Genomic DNA, 24,860 nt, shown 5'->3' with positions numbered 1-24,860 from the left:
GAGTGACATCACATCAGTGACATTTATGCATTTAATCAATCTATGTTTAGCATTCGCTTTGTAAAGTTGTCATCGGTCAATAGCTAGGATCAATTTATAAATTGAGGAAAAACTGTGATACGCTGTGAAAGCCATGAATAAAAGCACAAAGCCATCTAAACCTAAAGTGCTGTTAAAATTAATCTAAAAGTTTCGCACATACACCTACTCGCAATAGTGTACCGGCATTATTAAACATATGAATAAAAGGATGAAATTGGCTCACGGAATATTTTGTAAATACTATTGTATTTTAACATCTGCTTCGTGTGTACAAGGCTCTGGGTAATCTAAGGAATAACTTTGCAGATGGGGTTTAGATTGATAAGTCGTAGTTTTCGTATCTTCACTGGTAAAATAAAAAGAATGGAGTTCCCGGAGCCACCTGCGAAAGCGGCCTTATGTTGCCCCATAGAGTCGGTGGAAGGAGCCCCGCCGACCTATGCGATGTACGAAGCCTTGAAGGATTCTTGCCAGAACAATGCGACCTACTTTCATCCAGATGACAGTGAGAATGGCCAGCGTTTATACCAGGGATTCATGACCTTGATAGACCACATTGATACAGTGTGGCCGCTCGTCGACCATGTCCGTAAGGTATGTGTGAATAACGAAACGTTTACAATTTTAGACTTGCCTTTACACAAGTTTAAAAAATCTATTAAAAGTGTGCTCTTAAAGAAAGCATATTATACAGTTGAAGACTATGTAAATGATAAGAAAGCTTGGATTTGACTTGCTCCAGCAATAAACGGGCTGCAATTGCTTGTACAGTATGGTATAACAATATTGTAAATTGATCTCTTGAAAAGAGCAACCGCCGAGTTTCTTGCTGGTTCTTCTCGGTAGGAATGGCATTGCGAACCAGTGGTAAATTAAACTAGTTGACAATTCAAAAGTACTTTGTAAAAGTTTACTTGAATAAAAATCTATTCTACTCTACCATTAGTCCAGTCAAATTAGACATTCAGGATCCTTGGGGACTTTTTACATTTTATTTATTTATAATGGTGTATATAATATTAATAATATATGTAGATAACTAAAGTGACTAAGGTAATAGAGTGGTAATCATTGTCAATTTATTAAAATGATAACTAGCCTTTCCTCCGAAGTGCAATGACTTTCATAAAATTAATATTATTTTCCTGTTAAGTATTCCTATATTAGGATTTTTTAAAAGAGTGCAAGAAAAAAGTAATCAAAGCATTACTTTAGCTACTATGTATGTCATTTATTTCACGGTTCTGAAGATCATTTTTAGGGTTCCGTAGTAAACAGGGAACCCTTATAGTTTCGCCATGTCTGTCCGTCCGTCCGTCCGTCCTCGGTTAATCTCAGAGACTATTAGTGCTAGAAATCTGTAATTTGGCATGGGTATAAATTACAGATTTCTAGATTAATCACGCCTACAAAGTGGTGAAATAAAATTTGGATAAATATTTTTTTCAGGGTAGCTCCCCTACATGTGAAGTGGGGTTGAATTTTTTTTTCTCGTCCACCCCATAGTGTGGGGTATCGTTGAATAGGTCTTTTAAAAATACTGTGGGTGTGGGAACATTATTTTTCGATTTCTAGATCCGTTTGTAAAATATGATGTTTTAAAGTGCTAATTTTATAAGAGACAAGTGTCCCCCCCTCTATCAGCCAAATGGTAGTATATAGAAACGTGAAAAAATTCACAGAAAACTATCATGGCTAAGTAGGATTCACAGGTTAAGGAGATATATCTGTTTTTCGAGGATTGTGACTATGGAACCCTACACTTTTAGGTTTAGTATTTTATTAATATAGTAATAGTTTTTTATTGTCAGGCATAAAACCCAAAAACACATTTAAAAAATTACAATAAAATAAAATAAAATTTACACTATAAAGCATACATTAATATACCTTACGACTAACCGAAATGGTTAAAAAACTAATTTCAGATGTCACAGATCACAGGTTTATACTTTCTGTTCTACTCTTTCTGTTCTACAATGCTACTGCATTGTGAAACTACTACAAACTTGATGGTTATTCCTTGGAAATGTGTAGACAGTGGTATTGCAACAGGATATTGTTTATACTGTTGCCACTAGATGCAAATTAACAAGTTCCAGTTAAAATAAATTTATATTTAAACACTGTAAACATTAAAAAATTTGATTACATAAAATATTAGATTTATATTAAGTAATTAGCAAATCCTGATAAAAATAATAGAGGTACTTAGTTATGCACTTAGTAAAGTATTTAACCCAAAGATTTCTACTGCATGCTTGAGAATAAAAAAACCGGCCAGGTGCGAGTCAGGCTTGCGCAACGAGGGTTCCGTAATTCAGTCGTATTTTTCGAAATTTTGCATGATAACTCAAAAACTATGAAGCATATAAATAAATAAAAATCAGTTTTAGAATGCACAGGTGAAGACCTTTCATATGATACCCCACTTGATATAGTTATCTTACTTCGAAAATTGAAAATACTAATTAATAGTTTATGACCACAAATTAATTTTTTTGTGTGATGTAACCACAAATTCACGGTTTTCAGATTTTTCCCCTAATGCCAGCTATAAGACTCACCTTCCTGCCAAATTTCATGATTCTAGGTCAACGGGAAGTACCCTCTAGGTTTCTTGACAGACAGACAGACAACAAAGTGATCCTATAAGGGTTCCGTTTTTCCTCTTGAGGTACAGAACCCTAAAAATAGAATACCTACTTCCAAACTATCTAAAGATACTTGTTAGGAGGTATTAAAAAAACCTTTGATAACTCTCATCATAACAGAGCTTGTTTTTAGTTAAGCTTACTGTGTTGAAAAAATGTTAGCCTAGTTAGACATCTGCATCCTATTTGGGAGGTTGGGGGTCCGATTCTGGGGATGCATCTCTAACTCTGCAGTTATGTGCGTTTAAAAAAAGAAAAACATGACGAGGAAACCTGCATGCCTGAGAGTTCGCCAGTATGTTCTCTAGGTGTATGAAGTCTGCTAACCCACACTTGGTCAGCATGGCCGACTATAGCCAAAACCTTTCTCATTCTGGGTAGAGACTGGGTTCAATAGTGGACCAGCAATGGGTTGATCATGATTTTGACGATTGTAATACACATATTGCTTTGTTTGCTAAATGTATTTGTAATACCTACACATGGTCCGTTTGTTTACAAATCTGCAGCTGATAAGTTTTGCACATGTTTGATATAACAATTTAACGTAAACTTAATGATTTTGCATGTGTTTATAATGAGTATTTAATATTTTATGACCAAGTTTCAATCTAATGAGTATTTATTGCATTGAAAATGCAAGATAGTCAATATTAGTAGTGTAAATGACATAGCCTAATGAGTTGCATACAGAGTGCCACTGTTTTGTGTAGTGTAGAATAGTTTAGTATGTTCTTTTGCTGTGCATTATTTTCTCATACAAAATAATGTAAATATATCTGTAATGTTGCAAATATTAAACTATGTCTATATAAAAATAATTATATTTACCTACTACAAATACAATAATTATATTTGTATATTATGTTTGTTACGCGGTTACTCCGTCAATTATCTAGACTGCAAATACTATTTTATACATGGCATAATCTTGTACCTATATCAAATATTTGAAAAGAGCAACCGCCGAGTTTCTTGCTGGTTCTTCTCGGTAGGAAAGGCATTCCGAACCAGTGGTAGATGCATCCGACTATTCGTAAGTACTTGTAAAAGTTTATTCGAATAAAAAAAAATTATTTTATTTATTTATTTATTTAATTATGAACCGATTTTGATGATTCTTTTTTTTGTTGGACATAATTCAGAGGTGGTCCTATTTCAGTTTGGTATTCGTATTGGTCATATTGGTATGTTTTTTTTTTTGTTATGCGATTTCTCCGCAAAATATGAACCGATTTTGATGATTATTGTTTTGTTTGGTAGGTCATACTTGAGAAGTGGTCCTATTTTACTTTGGTGAAAATCTGATGAATATCTTCGGAGATGGAGAACAGAACTCCTCAATGGATAAGAGTAAATTGCTCGCAACCGTTAATAGCTTAGTAAACAGTAGGTTTTTAACCAGGCATATCATATTTTAGTACAATGGAGCCACTAAAAATTGCTTAATAAATAATTTCCAAAGAGGTGCCAATTTGGAGTAACAAAATAATATGAAGAGTAGATAGACGGGATAGGAATACCCACTGAAAATTTCAACTCTCTACATACAGCCCAGACAACAGACGGACGGACGGACAGCGAAGGCTTAGTAATAGGGTTCCGTTTTCACCTTTCGAATCTCCTGCTTTATACGGCTTCGTACCGGAGCCGTATAAAGCAGGAGATTCTTAATTTGGTGCATATTTACTTGTTTTTTTACGTTTGTAACTATCTTGCCCATTTCATTGATTGAGCGGTAAGCCGGATATAGCGTGTCCCTTTGACCCTACGCGGTGTCATCGGAACGTTATTTTGTTATCTAAAAAACGATACACAATTTCGAAATTTTTGTCTGTATACCCATACAAAGGAGAGACGGATTTGACACATTTTTATCGATAGCAAGAATATTAAGAAATATTTTTGATTAGGACCACACCTATCTAATATTAAACTACTATAGCATAGTTTATAATATTTAAATACTAATTTGTATCTCGCGACTTTATAGCACGCGACGGGTTGAGATGGCAATCGGGGTGGGGACGCCCGCACACCCGTATTCAATCAATAAGTCAATTTTAGTCCTTATTATAAAAGTGAACCGTACTTTTGACATGAAAATTGACAAATAGAGTTAAAATGGCGAATGAAAACATGCATCATAATATGTTTCTCGCTTCTGGAGTTCTCCATATATTAGATTCCCTATTAAGTCTTTTTAAGATAACAGAAGTCAAGCAATAACTTTTCTTTTTGCAGGTAGCCCCGCTATACGACTTCGATGCTAAATCGCCTGGTAACGGATATCGTAGCTTCGTATCAGTCGTGGATTCCTGCGTGCTACATGGACTTAAACTGAGTCGGCAGGTGTGCACGGGACGAGACGCATTGCTCTTTCGAAAAGGATATTTTGTCAAGTAAGTTTCATTTATATCGTCAGTCCATCGTGCTGGAGGGCTTCCCACACTACGCTTGCTTAAACGCGGCTTCCACTCAAGGACTTTCTGGCTCCAACGGCCATCGCCTCTACGACAGGCACGACCTGCCCACTGTCACTTCAGAGGCTGGCGGGAAGTGGCTGGATAACTAAACATAGGATTTAACACCTCTAGAACTTGCGGTTTTTCATTAAATCTAAATTTAAGTCACAATTATTCTAGATTATTTATGCAATTTACCTATAGTATTATTTATGAAACTAATAAAAACACCCGCAAGTTTAAAATCACAATTTTTGTGATTGTGTGTTGAACCACAACAAGTGGTTATTTAATACTAGGATAATTATCATTAATTTATATTGTGTGTAAATTGGTGGGTCAGGATCTGTCATTCTCCTTTCGCATAATTCATTATTTCGTACCATTGCAGCATTGTACACCTGGCTCCTGTATCTTATTTGACGTAAAGTCAACTTTTCAATGCGAATCCAGCGATCTCAATACCGCTCATAAGAATTCAATAATGAGGAAATCTTGAATCAATGCCAGAATTCAATGCGAAAACTGGTATAGCGACAAACAATCGGATCGGACTAATTGTGGAAGGCGATTTAAATAAAACGTGTTTGATATCGTATTGGAACAATACCTACGCGTGACCTACTTGTCAGTCGCTGGGGAATGCTAAACATTTCTGATATAGGTAGAGGTAACTGTACCTACCTATTTAAGTAATTACCGGTTAACGTTAGTGGTAATTATTAAAACATGGGTCCTGTATTTTATTTGACTCAAAGTCGGCTTTTAAATCATGTCCAGCAATCTTAATACCGCTTGTAAGAATTATTCTATAATGAGGAAATCATTAATCAATTTAAATAAAACGGGTTGGTATCGTATTGAAACAATACCCATGCGTGACATATGATTTGTCTCGGTCGCTGGGGAATGCCAACCATCTCTGATATAGTATACCTATTTAAGCTAGGTATTACCGGCTAATGATAGTGGTAATTAAAACATAAATTTTATAATGTGCAGTTAGTAGATATTTCAGTGTAAGCTTTTTTTACAAACTCCAATTTTGTTTTACAATAATAATATGTTTGACGACCTCCCTGGCGCAGTTGTGGTTTTACAAGGAGGTGCCGAGTTCGATTCCGGGCAGGGACAATTTGGAATTTATATTTTCCAAATGGTCTCTAGTCTGGTCTGGTGAGAGGCTTCGGCCGCGGCTAGTTTCCACCCTACCGGCAAAGCCGTGCCGCTAAATGATTTAGCGACCAGACCAGAGACGTATAAAAATTACCCCTAATCGTTTTTACAGAACTCATACGCGGGGCAGCGGGAATCAGTATAATACGGCGCTAGCTCTGGAGCAAGGACGTGCCTTAATTAATTCATCTATTCCAGGGAAGTAGAGTCATGCGGTCAGCTGCTAGCATCCCTGGGCACGTGCCTGCATCACCTGCAGACGCTGCTGTCGTGGGCGCCGCCCGGGGAGCTTTTCCCGTCCGAGGAACACTCGCCAGAGGAGCTGTTCTCACAAGCGGATAATATCAATCAGTATTGCTTTTACGGGAGGTGTCTTGGGTTTCAGGTAACTCGAAGTTTCAGGAAAGTTGCCTTTGACGAACGTAATATAATTCACTAGCTTATGCTCGCAACTTCGTCCGCGTGAACTACACAAACTTCAAACCCCTATTCCACCCCCACCACAACTCTGCAAAAAGTGTTTAAAGTAAGTAAAAAAAATGTTTTTAAACATTAACAATTTATGTTTTGTTAATCTAAATATATAAAAGGAAAAGGTGACCGACTGACTGACTGATCTATCAACGCACAGCTCAAACTACGGGACGGATCGGGCTGAAATTTGGCATGCAGATAGTTATTATGACGTAGGCATCCGCTAAGAAAAGATTTTTGAAAATTCAACCCCTAAGGGGCTGAAATAGGGGTTTGAAATTTGTGTAGCCCTCGCGGATGAAATCGCGAGCATAAGCTAGTTGTTATATAATGATCTATGTTATGTATGTCCCTCAATACGATATGGCGCTAACATTGCTATTTTTAGGAAGGTATTGCAGTAAATTGCTCCATGTTGTCGTGACGTCATAATTGACTAAATTGCCTAGGATTGAGCAATTTCAATTACCCGTGTAAGCGCACCTTGATAACTCTGAGAGAATGGATTATGATAATTGAATAATTTAATATAGACCGTCTGCGTTTTATATTCAGGAAATCACCGGCAAGTTGTCTTGATCTTATCACAACATTAAATATGTTTTTTAAGCGGTACGAAAATACGCTAAAATATTTAAACGAAAATAAATGTTTAAATAAGCATGACATTATGCAAAATCCACTTATTGTAATTCGTAATAATAAAATTGTGACAAGGTCTCAAGTGTTTCCAAGACTCACTAAAGTCGTTAACTGATTAGTAGGTTATTACTAGCATAATAATTTATTAAACTCAGCGAAAAATTACCTTATATAATTATAATGGCAGAAGTGATAAACGATGGATGGTAGGAAAGAGTTTGATTTTTATGTTACATAGTTATACACCCAGTAAATAAAATAATTGTTCAAAGATTATCTATCTTGTTAGCGTATGTGATCCGTTGTCTACTTCCTATAGAAAGTTTTTTTATCAATTTTGATAAAAAGTACCCCATGAACCCTAAAGATAAGGATGTGTTTTAAAAATCCGGTTTAGCTAAATTCTGGCCGGATTCTCCTTATCGGCAAAAGTCACAACACCAATTGACTGACAAATGAGATAAAAAAAGTTTATAAGTACCAAGCTTATCTTTGTAGTCATTCAGGGCGCTTTTTGACGTCAGCAGTGCAAACACCATCGCGTCGGTGCGACAACTTTCCACTTCTCTAAACGTAAAAGCGTTTCGCGACAAAGCGGCGTTGTAAAAGTGTTGTCGCATTGTGATGGTTGCAACTTGCAACTGGATGTTGCAAGTTGCAATCATAACCATAATGGTGGACTACCACGCGGACGAAGTCGCCGGCATAAGCTAGTTATTATATAAATACATTTACTCTTTTTGCAGTTTCTACCTACAATGCGGGGTATACTTAAAGGTATCTCCATATGCATGGCCGGTTTCTCAGAGGCGTACTACAGCCATGGAAACCTTATCAGTTCAGTTTGGACGGGCGGCCAGTATCTGATTGACCCGGAAATGAGAGCACGGCGTATTGTTAACATATCGCAGTCTGCTAGTATAGAGTTCTGCAAGGCGTTTTGGTTCTTGGCAGAGAGTGGTAAATTATGACTTTTTTTACTCATTTTTAGGGTTCCGTACCTCAAAAGGAAAAACGGAACCCTTACTTTGTTGTCTGTCTGTCAAGAAACCTAGAGGGTACTTCCCGTTGACCTAGAATCATTAAATTTTGCAGGTAGGTAGATCTTATAGCTGACATTTGGGGAAAAATCTGAAACCCGTGAATTTAGGGTTAGATCACACAAAAAAAATTAAATTGTGGTAGTAAGTATTTTCAACTTTCGAAGTGAGTGACTATATCAAGTGGGGTATCATATGAAAGGTCTTCACTTGTACATTCTAAAACAGATTTTTATTTATTTTTATGCATCATAGTTTTTGAATTATTGTGCAAAATGTCGAAAAAATACGACTGTATTACTGAACCCTCGTTGCGCGAGCCTTTTTCGCAATTGGCCGGTTTTTTATTTCTAGTATTTAGATTATGACAGTTACATTCTTTTAACCAGTCATGTTACACTATTCCGTTCTGTTTGCAGAAATAATGAAGCGAGTGCCAAGTCTGATGTCGTCAACAGTGGCCGTGAACAAAATCTTCACAATTTTACCCGAGCCTCTAGTGGTTAACACTGTGGAGGGCACGGAGTTGACGGTGCTGCCGCCCACCGTGCACATCGGCCTGCAGGGGCTTAACGTTCGACTGATCAGCGTTAACAAACGAGTAGGCATGGTGAGATATTCTAACTTTTCTTATGTTGGGTATGCACTGTTCGCGCTCCAACTATGCTCTGCATATGATGTACAAGCCGTCGGAAATATCTGCGCACCTCGCTGTGATGCGCTTCCCCGCAGCTCGCCCACTTTCGCCTATCTAGTACCCAAAGAGTATACAAACACTGCGTTCTACCATTAGCGTTGCGTAGTAGTTGTGCTAGTACCTACCGTTGCCAACACAAGCACGTTATATGACTTCATTAAGCCAGTTTCTCAGATATTTCCGGCGGGTTATAGGTACAACTATTCCAATAGTCGATTCTTTCACGCTTCGAGTTCTCCCACGTGTTGGTGGTTTTTGCGCGAGCACAAAGTGTATCTGTGTGTGCTCTAAGCGTGCTCAACGGTGACTTTTAGACGACCTCTCTGGTGCAGTGAAAACCGCTGTAGTTTTCTAAGCGGGAGGGTCCCGGTCTCGATTCCCGGCAGGGGAAATTTGGGAATTTATAATTTGACTCTGGTCCGGTCTGGTGGAATGCTTCGGCCGAAGCTAGTTACTACACTGCCGACAAAACCGTGCTATAGCAATCTTTGCAATATGGTGGTAATCTATCGGTTGAGGCGATGACGAGAACTTATGATGATGGAGATTAAGTTAATTTCTGGTGTGAGATTTTGGTGAGTTGAGTTATATACTATTTTATACAGCAAAATCGTCGTGCCCCTTCGACGGCACTCGCGTGCCTGTTATCTCTTATGATGAGAGAGATGACTTAGAGAGTTTAAGCGATAGAAAGAGGTGTTTATTGAATTAGCCGCCGTGCTGTGTGAGCTGAATTGCACTTTATTGTGTCGTGACAAGAGTTACTATTTATTCAAACGTACCTGGAAATTATTATTAAGACGTATTCTGTACTTCTACAACAAAACGGTTTTGTAAAAAGACATACTCGCTGAATTGTGACCTGCTCCTTTCAGAAAGTCGGTTAAAAATTCAACACAGCTGAAGTCGCGAGCAACGGCTAGTTTAAATTAATTGGTTTTCAGTCAGGCGAAGGATCGTCATCATTACCAGCATCAGACGGCATCCTATTCCACTGTCACGGCGGTGGTTTCGTGGCCCAAAGCTCAAAGTCCCATGAAACCTACCTCAGAGACTGGGCGGCGAAGCTCGGCATGCCCATACTGTCAGTGGACTACAGTTTAGCGCCTCAAGCGCCGTTTCCGAGGGCTTTAGAAGAAGTTTTCTATGCGTACTGTTGGATGATTAACCATTTTAAGGAGATGGGTACTACGGGTAAGTTATTCTTCTAAATATATAGAAGAGAAATACCACTCACTGACTGACTAATCACGAAATCTCAGAAACTATAAAGCCTACAAACTTGAAATTTGGAAGGTAGGTTCTTTCTAGGACGTAGGTGTTAGCTAAGAAACGGTTTTGAAAAATTCCCCCCCTAAGGGTGCGAAAAACCTGTTTTTATCTTATTTTTTTTAAAGAATATTAGCCATGTTAAACGACTAATATTCCCCTTTCCTCTCCAACTAAGCGTCAAGCTTGTGCTAGGAGTAGGTACGACAACAGTGCAACGGGCGGGGTTTGAACCGTCGACTTTTTTCGGTTTTCAGTCCACTGCCTTACCCGTTGAGCTATTGAGGCTCTTTCTATTTGGATAGGACTCGAAAAGCTTAAAAGAAGCTTACCTACTGCTATTTACATAAAAAAATTGTTTTATTTTAGGTAAAAGGATAGTTTTCGCCGGTGATTCAGCGGGGGCCAACTTAATAGCGGGATGCACACTCAAGATCTTGGGCGCCGGCTTGAGACCGCCCGATGGGTTATTTATGGCGTATGCGCCATTACTGGTCAGCTTCATACCGAGCCCTGCAAGGTTGCTGTGTTTGATGGACCCCATACTACCTTTTGGCTTCATGATGAGGTGCCTTAAAGGTGAGTGTGACATCTCAAAATGAAATACTGTTTGAAACTAAAACCCAACTATACCTCTTAAAAATACCACCACGAACGAACGTGTATTTATTTCATTGATCTTTATATTGGAATGGCGACCTCGCACCGGAAGGCGCAGTGTTGGAAGACCCCCACTAGGTGGACGGACGATATTAGACGAGTCGCAGGGTGCGGCTGGATTCAGGCGGCGCAAGACCGTGGCGTTTGAAAGTCCCAACAAATGACCTAGGTATGTCCAGCAGTGGACATCTATCGGTTGATGATGATAATATTTATATTCACAAAATTATATATTTTCGGTATCAAAAAAAATTTACAACTTTATTTTCTTGTATTTTTGTTTGTCATATCCATCATATTATTAAACTTATTATGACGTCATATAGCCTATGACACTCAGTATGAACTATGAACCTACAAACACATTCTTATGTGTGTGCCAATTGCTATAATGTTTGTGCTGAAATAAGTTTTGTGGTATATACAGAATCCTGAATGGTGGTATGTGCCAGGTTTGTATAAGATTCGACTCTTGATTATTACCCTGTCTATCCACCCTACACAGCCACCCCAGAGTATATACTTGCAAACGTATGTCCGTTTATATCTCCCGGACGGCGAAATTATATCTTTGTTATTTTTTAGTCCCTGGTGGATAGACAGACACGTTTCCGAGTAGGGTTCCACCTTAGGGTAGATAAATTGAGAAGTTGACTCCTTAATAGTTAAAAGCTCCTTGTAGAAATTTTGAATACACTACAGACCGTTCATTAGAACTTGTCCCCTGTCGTCATGTTGGCACCATTGCAAATCACAGAGTAAGGAATAAAGCAAACAAAGCAATGGTGCCAACATGACGGCAAGGGACAAGTTATAGTGAACGGTCTGTAGTAAATCTTCGATATCTTTATAGCATACGCGTGTCCAAACGGGAAATGTGGCAAAGAAGAGAAACACTCAAACAAGGAACTTACTTCATCAAACGCTACAACACCCGTCGAAGGAAATGGCTTCCTCAAAGTTAGCCCGTCACAAGGTTAGTGACTCCAAAATAAGGACTTTTGCATTACAATAGCAGTACTAATCACGACTTAAAGTTGAATTACATCAGTATATTTGTTTCTTTGCTTTTTTTTAAATAGATATAGCGAGCAAACGAGCAGGCGGATCACCTGATGTTAAGTGATTACCGCTGCCCATGGACATTTGCAGCACCAGAGGAACCGCCGATGCGTTGCCGGCCTTTTAGAAATTTGTTGGTCCGCCCCTTGAATAACCCCATGCTTTAGAGTTTTAGAGCTTTTTACAAGCATTTTACACTGTGATAAATTTCATCGGTGTTAATTTTCAGTAGTAGTATAAAATGTTTAGTTTATCTCTTTTTATTTAGTGTCCTTTGCATTATTGTCAGAAGGTATAAGCGAAGGGCCATCGTCGTTCGAGGAGGTGTCGCCTTCGGACCTCGCGGAGCTACAGGCGCACAAGTCGGGAAGCGAACGGAGGAAATCCTCCGACACCACCATTAGCGCTGCTTCGCTACAGAGCGAACACACTGCTACCGGTAAAATATTATTTAAGGCTACACTCCACACAGACATAAGCGAAGGGCCAAGCGTCGTTCGAGGAGCTGTCACCTTCATACATTTCAATTCAAAATTGTCAATCGTATTCAAATGTGTGCTTTGTTTAATTAAAAATCCGACTGCATCGATATAAATGACAAGATATGCCCAAGCGACCAAAATTTTTCACAGTTTTGGAACCAAATAAAGCAGCGCCACCTCTTCGATACAAAAAAACAAAAAAGTACCACTGAGTCGGTGCTATTTTGTTTGTTCAATAGCCCTATCCATACAAAGTAATATATAAGTCAATGTCCGACTGTAATTTTACTTATATTAAGGCTCAATACAATTTCCAATTTTCAAGTCCAATCCAATCCATCAGCCTGTACGAGGCCTTTTCAATTATTTATTAATTTTCTACGAATCTTTTGTTTTTTTTAAAGTTTATATTTTGTTGGCAGGTATAACGCCAACGGAGGACAAGTCCCAACAGTACGTATCAGATTTCCTAGAGCGGTACGTTTTCGACAGCGATACGGATTCCGAGGGGCGTCGGTACCCAATCGTTAAGCCAAACCAAGACCTCTCCCACAGGTACCCAGTGTGACACGATACCGGACTTTGCAGCTATTCCTATTGTTATGTGTTTCATTGTGCTATTATCAGACGAACCAACTGAAAAAGCGAGATAGCACGAGTCTGTATTGTTTTTCAGTAGGTCGATTTCGTAAAACCTGCATCAATCATTATTACAATCTCAATTGTTGTGATTGGCTGAATTTGTGCGATTATTGTTGCAACAATGCATAGTAGCCAATAGTGAGTGAGCACGAGCGAGCATCAACCAATCAGAGGTGATTGCGATCTTGAGATTTTAGCTGTCATTCTACCGCAATCGAGCAGCTGTTTAAAATCAGAACGTCAAGAAATAAGGCCTGTATTTTATTGGTGTACCGTGTACATTCGGTTTTAGTCCGCGTTAGGTTGCACTTTTCTGTGAAAAAGAATTTTGAAATATGCTAAAAACTAACTTTCACCCTCTCCCGTAAGAATCTTTGATTTTCCGGGACAAAAAGTGGCGTATTTCCGTCCCTGGAATGCAAACTATCTGTGCATACATTTTTGTAAAAATCTGTTAAAAGCCAGACAGACACACTTAACACACAGTATGAATAAGGGTTCAGATTATGCTTGCATATTTTGATTGGATAGACGCGATTCATCCTTCAGATTATCCAACATGGTTGCTCCATGCTATGTCGGCGCCAATTAAATTGGTTCGTCTATTAATAGCAATAATCGGGCTAGTTGTATAGCAGTGTTGCAATGTCTGCAATTGTGTAGCCGCCAAGTTGCCGTCTCTAGCGCGTAATTCTCAGTGAATTACAGAAAAAAAAAACTACAACTTGCTGACAACTATAGCCCGGCAAGGGCTTTTTATTCAGTTTTTTTTATTGGGCTGTAGTTGTCAGCAAGGTAACGTTAACAAGACGCTTTAGTTTGTATTTGTTAGTAATTGGTTCTGTTTAGACTTTGCTACTAATAATGCTTGTAAATACTCGAAATAATATATTATAGACCTTTAGAAATTGTTTGGTTTGAGGTTTCAGTCTAACAAGTTCTTGAACGTAATAACACAATCTTGTCTAAGTGTGATTTTCAACTAATACCTGATGTTTACCTTATTTACTGATATTTCGACCTGTTAATGGCCTCATTAAATGATGCCCGGGGACCTCGTCCGCGTGGATTTAGGTTTTTAAATTTTTCCGGGAGACAAAGTATACCCTATCCGCGGAAAGAATTATTAATAGCGCTCTCTCTGTTTGACTCTATAATTTGTACGGGATGACGTAACAGAGACAGCGCTATACTAACTTCATTCCGCGGATAGGGTATATCTGTGTATCAAATTTCGTCAAAATCGATTGAACGCATGAGCTGTGAAAAACTAGCAAACAGACAGATAGACGCTCTTTCACATTTATAATATTAGTAATATGGATTTTATGTTTCAATCCCAAAGGTAGTTTACGGTTTTTTTGTGCGTATTGACTTGATTTGCATTTATAAACGTTTATAAAGGATATGACCAGTGCCTGCCTTCCGATTTGGAAAATTCCATCCCGATCCGTCCCTCAGAGAGACAAAATTATTTACCAAGGTCATATTATTGTTCTAAGTGTAAAATTCAATTAATTTAAACAGTGTCATTTTAAATGTTTATTAGAGAGCCGGAGTCGGAGAATTCAAGCACATTAGTTGGAGAACCGCCCTTAATACAAGACCCAGAACATAAAGACAAGAAGAAGATTAAAAACCGGTAAGATATTTGCTTATAGTTTATCTAGTAACTTGTTGAAAGTGCTTATTAACTATTAAGAATCTCAAACAAACGCTATAAAATGTAGAAAATGTTTGTGTTAGGGCTAGTTTGTCCGAAGATATTTGAATGTGGATTGTGGACCTTATTCAATTCGAATATAGTTGTAATAATGTAGGTGTATAAACTTAGAATTACTACTATTTGTCCAGATTGAAATTGCCATTAATTTAGTTTTTCTAAATTTAACCATTTTTGGCTTAAGTTTTACCTACTCTTAGCTATCTACTAACATTAAATACTGTTTATTTAAAAAAATAGGTTAGTTAGGAAATTATAATTGACTAGATAAGTTTTTTAAAAATCCGGCGTATACTCTTTAAAGAGTAGTCATTACTATTTGCGGTCCAGTGTAGTGTAGTGATTAAGTTTTAATATGAATTGATTCGTTTTGGGGGGGGGGGGGGGGGGGACATAATCGCAAAGTGATAAAGCCCAGGCTTAAAAAAAAAAGAGTATTCTATGCGTTAAGTCAGGATATAAGCTATATCGATTCCGAGTTCAGACATTGCGGCATAAAGGAGTAACATCATTATTTGTGTATGTGTGCGTGTGTTTTGTTGACGTGTGCGTATGTTTTCTGTCTATAGTATAAGTGAAGCGGCCACCGGTATTATGGGAGCGATGTCGTCTCGGCTCGCGTATATAACGGGTTCAAATAATATTAGACCCACGCAGGAAGAGTGAGTATCTTTATTTACATTTTCTGTTTATTATTTATTATATGGTTTTAGATATTTAAATCTCGTGGCCGAGAAAAGCTAGCAGATAGATAGACAGACACACGTTTGTATTTATAATATTAGTATGGATATGGATTTTGACGTACCTTTTTCTGCCTAGAAATTCTAACAATGCCTGGTAAACGATGACTAAAAAACCACCCTGTGTTATCATTAACGATTATTCGTATAATTTAGGTAAAGTCCGCTTTTCCTTGGTTTGCTTAAAAGACAAATCCGAGAAACACGTAAGTGACGCGATTTTCCCGGCGCTTTAAAGCTTCTGGAGCTAAGTTTTTCATTAGTATCATGATTTCACAGTCAGTTCGTGGTAACAAGGTCGTATGTGCCGCGTATAGTGCGCCTCTTACGCAGTACGTGAGACGTCGAGATGGCAATCGGGGGGGGAACGCCTCGCTCATCCGCACAGCCTCCGCGCTAACCTGGTGCGGGCGAGCGTGAGAGACGTGCGGCTGTGCGGGGCGTTCCCCCGCCTCATACCCCAATTACCATCTCAACCTGTCGCGTACTATACATTTGACGCTAGGTAGCTCTATTTTTCTTTGATTTCACGTCACCATAGTCTAATATTTGACATACCTATCTATCGTCGACCTTTAAAGCAAAGTAAGAAAAACTAAAGTATATAGGGATGATAATAAATTCAAATAGAACTTTTTAATTAATGCTGAGGTTTTTATACCGATGATATTGTCCCCAGGTTGGCGGTGCGAAGTAACCTCGACTCTCTGATAGCGCGGAGTCCGTCCGACGAGTTCATATTCTCTGTGCCCAAAGATCCGCTACTGTCGCCATACTGGGCGGAAGAACAGTTGCTCAAGAGATTCCCTCCAGTTAGAATATTGGTAAGTTCTTCACCCCAACTCCACCCTCTCTTGTCTGACTGACCACTAGTATATAGTAGTAGACCACAGACGGACAGACAGACAACAAAGTTAGCTTTAGTTTTAAGTTAATTATCACCACTATATCTTAGAAATCCAACATCTGACCATCAAAAAGCGTTATTAATTACCTATTTTGAATAAATCATTTGACTTTGACTTTGACTTTGAGTGATCCTATAAGGGTTCCTTTTTTCCTTTTGAGGCACGGAACCCTAAAAACATTGCCTGTGAGCAGCAATATTAGTATGGATATTTGATATTATGTAATTTCAGACGGTCCACCTGGACCCGTGCCTGGACGACTGCGTGATGTTCGCGCGGAAGCTGAAAGGCCTCGGCAACGAAGTCGGTATCGACGTGCTAGAGGGCTTGCCGCACGGATTCCTAAACTTCTCTCTGGTATGACATTAACTCCTTTTTATGTTTTTTTTTTAATGAAAATATTACAATGAAACTTAAAGCTAGCCTTATCTAATTACTATACAAATCATGCCCGCGTGGTGCCAAGAATACTGGCTGCATTTCCGCGCTGGACAGCCAGGCTGATCCGTTTGCGCAAAAAATGAGCCAGCCCTTCTGTCACCAGATGAGGCTATTAATCGCGGTGAAATGTCTCGTAAATGTTTTATGGTTCCGTAGCAAAACAAGGAACTCTTAAAGCCGGCGGACCGCATTACAGCGGCGCTGCACTGCGCTGCACAACGCGGCGTAAAGCGTCAAAAGGCGTATTTCGAACAGAGAGCAAAACAGAATTTATTTACTTGCTAAATTGATGTGTTATCTTTACTATTTTATCCTCACTTTCATTGATTTCATGCTCACTTTAGATTAGATAAGTTATGTTACTGATTTTTAAAACCATTGAATTTTCTGGAATATCCTTCGATGTCGCCCCTTACCTCTAGCATGCAAGCTATCCCTGTGCCAAACTTCGTCAAGATCGAAATCGCGAAATGGTAACAGACCTTAGGCCGCGATTACACCTGTAAGTTTACTAACGTAAATAGTTTAAGTAATTAATTGACAACAAGTTTAGTAACGTAAATGACAATTACAAGAGTGTTTTCATTAGTAAATTTGTCGTAAGTTTGTCATGTAAGCTACTTACGTAAGTAAAGCTTACTGGTGTAATTGCGGCCTTAGATAAAGTATGCCTCGTTTGTGACAAGATATGTAGTCACATAACAAAATTTAACTTAACTAAGGTCACAAAACCTAGTGGTCTCTAATTACCTATTAGAATAAACTAAGGACAATTATTGTACCGTACCTACTGTAAAATAACGTCCATAACCTCATCTTGGCAATTATTCATCAAAGTAACACACTTTCGCATTTATGATATTAATTATAAGTCCCGCAAATTGGTAATGCGCGTGGCCGCCATTTTAGTGACGTCAGCACTAGACTGAAGTTTCGAGCTGATGGTATATTTTTATTTCGGCTGACTTCAAAATGACTTCATTTCGATGTTAATGAGACATGGTTCCAGCGCAATAGCAATTTGCGGGACTTATACCTATAGATTTTTTACTCAGTAGAACTCATTCTTTATTTACAGATGGCCAAAGAAGCGAACGAGGGCTCAAAACTTTGTATAGAACGTATAAAACAATTGCTCGACTTAGAAAATCACGCGACTACCCCCGAGAATAATCACTTATGAATGTGCGGCCTGTGCGGTATTACTAGGTCCTAGGCCTTACAGCGTGCCTAATTACTCAGATTTTCAAGTAGACCTAGCGCAGACGACCGAATATAAATTCGTTCGACAATAGTCAGCGAAAATCGTATATAAAACTTATGTGACTAAAACAACCGACCAAGAAACGTATTTAGTCATAGATATTATTAATATGATTACTGAGGTGTGTGTACTAAGGACTTTATTGAAACACAACTGGACTGTGCTAAAGTACGTTTAATATAGTATTATTAAATGTACTCTGAACATTGCTCATTGTGCAAAAAGAAGTCGGTTAAATAGTTACAAGTTACTTATAGAAATTCTGTAATAAAGTGCTATAAAAATCTTTGAATGTATGACCGCCTAACGCCGATGCATTTTCATTATTTTAGACGGTATATCGTTAAAGTGTACGTAGTGCTTACGTATGCGTTGATTTAGACGAAAATCGAACAACGATCGTTACCAACAAAAGTTGCCTGTCAAAATCGGTTGTCTGCGTTAGACCTTAGGAAGCAAAGATAGATAATATTATTCTTATTGATAATGTTTAGCGCAATTTAAAAAAAAATAGTCAATGTCCTTAATTTTTCGTGGAAGTTTTAAGCGCGTTTTTTTCTAAGGCTGTATGAATTCATTGTTTTGTAACTTTATTAATATTATTATATACCTTTGTGTAATGTAAAATTGTATTGTTATTTTAATTATTTTTACTACACTTACGTATCCGTAGGCACGTTATTGTAAAACGTACTAACGATTTCACTGAGAGACGTGATCGTTGTATTCAAGTTCCTCTATAGTGAGAAAAAAAGCTTGAACAAAAATAAAATATAGTGAAAGTATTCCAACTGCAGACCTTTTTCCAAAAAGTAAAGTTTGATAAACGCAGCGGTTGGCCAGCTAGGACGTTTAGACGCACAACGCCAAAAATGCAAAAATTCCAAATCGTGTAACACCAAAGCGAAAACAAAAACAAAAACAACAATATTTAATTTAATGAAAATTATACCCATGAAGGTTTCTTAAATTTTGAGGGTTGGTATAATTTGAAGTCTTAACTATTGGGAACACCTTGCTTAAACTACGAAGTTTTGGGTTTACTACATCGATATAAATGACAAGATATGGTCAAGCGAACAAAATTTGTCACGGTTTTGGAACCAAATAAACAAGCGCCACCTCTTAGATACTAATGAACGACCCGTTTAAAATTCAGATTCAGATTTTTGTTTGTTCAATAGCCCTGTCCATACGAAGTAATATATAAGTCAATCCTTTGCTATTTTCAAACATTTCAGTTTTGGTATTATGAGTAAGTAATCTTTTAATATTGCAAACACCACAATTTTAATTTAAGCGTTTTGCGTTTTTGGCGCTGTGCTGCTAAACAGGCTAGAATACTGTACTACCTAAATGAATCTAAGTAATAGCTGAATAAATTACATATCTCTTTCAAATTAGTGAAATAGCTCTGAAATCGATTATATTCATCAATAAATTTATAACAGAATGTAGAATCAAAATTTTTCAAAGCTAGACTAAAGAATTATTGCTGCTTAGTTGGTAAAAATATTGTTATTATCTTTAATATAATATGCCAAATCTTTAAATATTATTATTTTGTTAACTTTAATGCCTTATCGTAATACTTGTTGTTTATTAATAGTTTTTATGTACTTGTAATGACGTAATATATTCTCTTTATTATATATATACTGAATTTTGGTGTTGGGTATTTTTATACCACTTTTGATAAAGGCTCTTTTACGCCAGAGCCACACAATTCTACATTGAGGCACGCCACGGGGTTGCATGCTATCTACAACCATTTAATATGGAATTCCGAGCCAGTGGTAGATGCATTTGACGACTCAAAAGTACTTCTATTATAATATAGAAATATTTTTATTCAAATAATCTTTTACAAGTACTTTTGAATCTTCAAATGCATGTGCCACAATATTCTAATTCTATAGCAAGCACGTTGTTTTCGCATAAATTAGTCTGCTGAGGCTGCTTCAGACCGCTATATTAATGTTTCTATTTGTAGCATGCACTGGCGTAACACAGCCTTTACGACGAATTAATTTTTCGCTCATGGCCAGTTAAATGTATTGCTTCTTTAATTTTTTATTTATTGAAAAGATATTAATTTACTCATGTTAGTGGTAGTGTTTGTGTTCGACAGATAGCACCAAAGTCCCGTACAAAATCATCACACATACGCGCAAAAAAGTGGTCCAATCTGAAGTTTCAACATGGCAGTTTTCGCGGGTGATAGGCTAACAATTATAGTTGAGCCATTACGAACGTGGGAACTGAGTCATAAATCATTTTTATCGCACCTCTCGCTCGCACTTATAGACCTTATGTAACTGGAACCTGATTCACTAGTTTTGTGTGTAACAGTAAAAAAGGATTTGTCGATAGTCGATAACAGGTTATAAAGAGCGAGTGATCCCCAACTATCTGCGTCCGAACGCCATCTCTTTATCTAACGACTTCTGCAGCATACACACAACCTTATGATCGTATTGATTTATGACTCAGTTCGCACGTTTGTAATGGCTCCACTATAAATACACAAGCCCGGCTGAGATCTGTTTTGTACAAAGAGCAGCCAGACGCCTCATATTCATATTGGACCATTTATTTTGCGCGTACTATAGAAATATGTGCTAGTGAATTAGTGATATTATTTATTTAAACCTCATCTACAGTGCACCTGAACGTAAATACTATTTAGGTATTCGAAGGATTGAGAAACAATAGTTTAAAATAGTCTTAATTAGTAAACAATGCAAGACATTTGAAACGCACATTAGGTGCCTAGAATTGTTGAGTATGCATAATGCTGCGATTAGCTATTTATTAACACACATTCTAAACCGGTGTCGAATTTTATGCACATATTTTGTAAAAATGCAAATCGGTTCACAACTATTATTTTACCACGTGCCCGTTTTCGTTTCGTGCATTTATGTTTTTTTTTAAATCCCGTTGGAACTTGATATACCCTCGATAAAAGTAGCCTAAGTACTATTTTGGCCTTGCCTTTACACAAGTTTAGAAAATCTATTAAAAGTATGCTCCTGAAAAAAGCATATTACACAATTGAAGATTATCTAAATTATAAAAGAGCGTGGATTTGACCTGCAGCTCGTTCCAGCAACGCACAGGACTGCAAATACTTTTCTTATACATGACATGATATTGTATATATCAAATCTTTGAAAAGAGCAACCGCAGAGTTTCTTGCTGGTTCTTCTCGATAGGAAAGGCATTCCGAACCAGTGGTACATGCCTCTGACGATAAAAAAATATTTTTATTTATTTATTTATTTTATGTCCATCTCCGGGCTGTGAGCAATCTCTGTACCAAACGTCAATGTTGAACGGATTGGCAGTGTAAAGGTAACAGACACATTCTCGCATTTATAGCATTAGTAAGTATTATATTTTGTTAAAATAAGCAGTTGCTCATTGTTGCTATCATAATCTAAATAATTGTTTTAAATTTACGAAAGCTTCTACATATTATGAACTTAAATGATTTGAAACTGCAAATTCGCAAGATTTGTTTCTATCTACTTATCATCACGTAAAATTATTCTTTTCAGCTTTTATCTATAGTATGAAAATCTTTTTTTTATTGTGTGTTGCAAAAGATCATACTATTAATGTTAGGTACATTTAATGTATAATAAACATCTTTTGCTTTTTCTTGCCTGAAAGTCTGAGATATTTTTAAAATAATAATTATTGTCACCATAAGTCCCGCTATAATTGCTATTGCGCTGAAACCATGTCTTGTTAACATCGAAATGACGTAATTTGACGTATATTTAAGTAAAAATATACCATCAGCTCGAAAGTTCAGTCTAGTGCTGACTGCTGACGTCACTAAAATGGCGGCCACGCGCATTAGTAAATTGTGGGACTTAAGTCATGTTGTCTTTTCCAAATGTTGCAAAGTAAATTGAACTTTATCTCCACTTGTTAATGTGTGTATTTGTGAGGAACAAGATCAACAAAACAAAAATCACTGATTGTACAGGAACGCTTTCGCGACTCTTATTTTTTTTTCACTTTGCTTTGACCAAATGTGTTCATTACGCAATCATCATCATCATCATCATCATCATCAACCAATAGACGTCAACTGCTGGACATAGGTCTCTTGTAGAGACTTCTACACGCCACGGTCTTGCGCCGCCTGGATCCAGCGGCTCCCTGCGACTCGTCTGATGTCGTCCGTCCACCTAGTGGGGGTCTTCCAGCGCTGCGTCTTCCGTTGCGAGGTCGCCATTCCAGCACCTTGGGACCCCAACGTCTATCGGTTGTACGAACTATGTGCCCTGCCCATTACCACTTCAGCTTCGCAACCCGTTGAGCTATGTCGGTTACTCTAGTTCTCCTACAGATTTCTGATTTGATGACGTAGAGAAACTCCAAGCATAGTTCTCTCCATCGCCCGCTGTGTGACTCTGAGCTTTCTTATGAGGCCCATTACGCAATGGGTAGAGTCAATTTACTATGTAACATTTTCAGTAAAGGCACAGTTTTATGGCGTATTACATCATTTTTAATGAAATTATGATAATTACTTGTTTATATTTTATTTATTGTGAGAGATAGCGCCGCAACTATTAATCTACTTTTGATTCATTGCATTTATTGTCCTGAAATAACAACAAATATACTTATATTATACACAAATACCTATATTATAATTTAAATATAAATACCTATCATCACAGTTTATTCGCTTTTTTTTAATTATTGACGCTCGTGCCTCGTAGCTGTTGTTTTCTATATTCTTCATTAATATTTCTATAATAAATACGTTTATCTTTGAAGTAGGTATTCTTGTAAATTCGTGTGTAAAATATATATGTATATATATATATGTGTATATATATATGTATTTAACATCTGCGCTTTCAATTAAGCATCGTGTAGTTTTGTATAAAGTTAATTATACCCTACATATTATAATGATTTGATAAATAATATAGTAAGCACCCTATGTAAGTCTGATATTTTCAAAATTTAATGTAAACTAAGCAGATTCTTGCATTTTACAAGTGTGATAAGTACAAATGGGTGCGTTTGCGAGCGCTTGCTCGCGATTGATTGGTCCGACAGGTACCTGTGTCAGTGTACAAGCACATTGCACACTTACGCAATGTGAAAAACGACGTCACAATTAAATTTCACGCGCAATTTCTCGTGAATAATTGTAAGAACTATATAAATTATAATGTAAATCAATAAAAAATGCAAACTTTAAAAACGAGTACCTACCTAAACTTTTAAGTATGAAAATTTGTCTACCTACTTATATAAAACTCGTTTCGAATATGGGAAAAATTTACTCGTCCATAAAATTGTTAACAATAATTTTGATATAAAATACCTAATATGGCCCTTATGGTACATCTGTCACACGTTAGTCGTGAAGCTATGTATAGTGGGTACAAAATGAATTTTCACGCGCCATTTTAACTCTATGGGTCAACTGTCATGTCAATGTTCACCTTTAAAATAACGACTAAAATCGTACTTTTGACATGATAATTGACAAAAAAAGTTAAAATGGCGCGTGAAAAGTCACTTTGTACGCATAATAATTATAAGTGATGTATGTATAACTTAGCAAGGGCCTAGGTATAACAATAAAGGACCATGGGCATTTTGGGCTGCTCCTAAACAGTATGATAACTAAGTTGATAAGTATCTAAGTCAAATGACTTTGACAGCTCAGTTCAAATTGGGGGAAATAATAATTTTACGGTCATAGCCCATTTTATTATTTTTAATGTGCCCATGGTCTTTTAACATTATTTAGTACCAAATGATGCCCGCGACTTCGTCCGCGTGGATTTAGGTTTTTGAAAATTTCGTTAGAACTCTGATTTTCCGGGGAAAAAGTAGCCCATGTCCTTCCCCGGGATGCAAGCTATCTCCCAAATTTCATCAAAATCGTTTGAGCGATTGTATGAGTACCTACTTCATTATTATTTCCTGATTTTACACTACTACAATTTTGACCAAAGTTGAGAATGAAATTATATAGAAGTATACCTACTCGAGAATCCTATCCTTATTTTTAAAATTACATGTGTCAGTAGTGGTAAAATGTACCTTAAACTTACCTGCTATTAAATTCAGTAAATTAGCTACGACATGGTTACCTATAATATTATAAAGATTTATTTAAAATAATTCCAGCATAAATATATTAAGAGTATAATTGTAATATTGAACCTAGCCAGAATCCGTACCAAAGTATCTACCATAATATATTGTCTATTGAATCTCAGAATTTCCCCATTTAAAGTAATACAGAGCGAAATTCAATTCTTCAAATTGCATCTACTTCAAAGGTATTAAACTCTACTATAATTGATCTACTTACTTATATTTATTTACCAAATAAAGACATAAAAATAGATGAGGTGGTTTTGCATTTCTTTGCGTATTTATTTTACATGGATACCTAGGTAATACATAAAAAATGATAGATTTCG

General features: G+C 37.2%; 1 protein-coding gene across 3 annotated transcripts; it reads left to right on the top strand.

Annotated features, from left to right (window-relative positions):
* Positions 1-52: 52 nt before the first annotated feature.
* Positions 53-24,785, top strand: Hsl (hormone-sensitive lipase). 3 transcript variants are annotated; one of them, XM_034976639.2, is made up of 16 exons: positions 53-275; positions 349-636; positions 4,941-5,098; positions 6,536-6,722; positions 8,200-8,413; positions 8,913-9,103; positions 10,135-10,384; positions 10,829-11,038; positions 11,973-12,095; positions 12,471-12,620; positions 13,086-13,116; positions 14,855-14,947; positions 15,598-15,690; positions 16,451-16,595; positions 16,911-17,036; positions 18,199-24,785. In XM_034976639.2, exons 2-16 carry the CDS (start codon positions 349-351, stop codon positions 18,301-18,303), a joined length of 2,364 nt encoding a protein of 787 aa, XP_034832530.1. In that variant the 5' UTR covers positions 53-275; the 3' UTR covers positions 18,304-24,785. The 3 variants fall into 3 exon arrangements, with proteins under 3 accessions (XP_034832530.1, XP_034832527.1, XP_034832528.1); XM_034976636.2 differs by having other exon boundaries at positions 13,086-13,218; XM_034976637.2 differs by having other exon boundaries at positions 53-636; positions 13,086-13,218.
* Positions 24,786-24,860: the final 75 nt, after the last annotated feature.

The sequence above is a fragment of the Maniola hyperantus genome, chromosome 16, assembly GCF_902806685.2.
Source record: "Maniola hyperantus chromosome 16, iAphHyp1.2, whole genome shotgun sequence".
Lineage (NCBI taxonomy): Eukaryota > Metazoa > Arthropoda > Insecta > Lepidoptera > Nymphalidae > Maniola > Maniola hyperantus.
The sequence above is the reverse complement of the archived record's forward strand: the minus strand, read 5'-3'. Positions and strand labels throughout refer to the sequence as shown.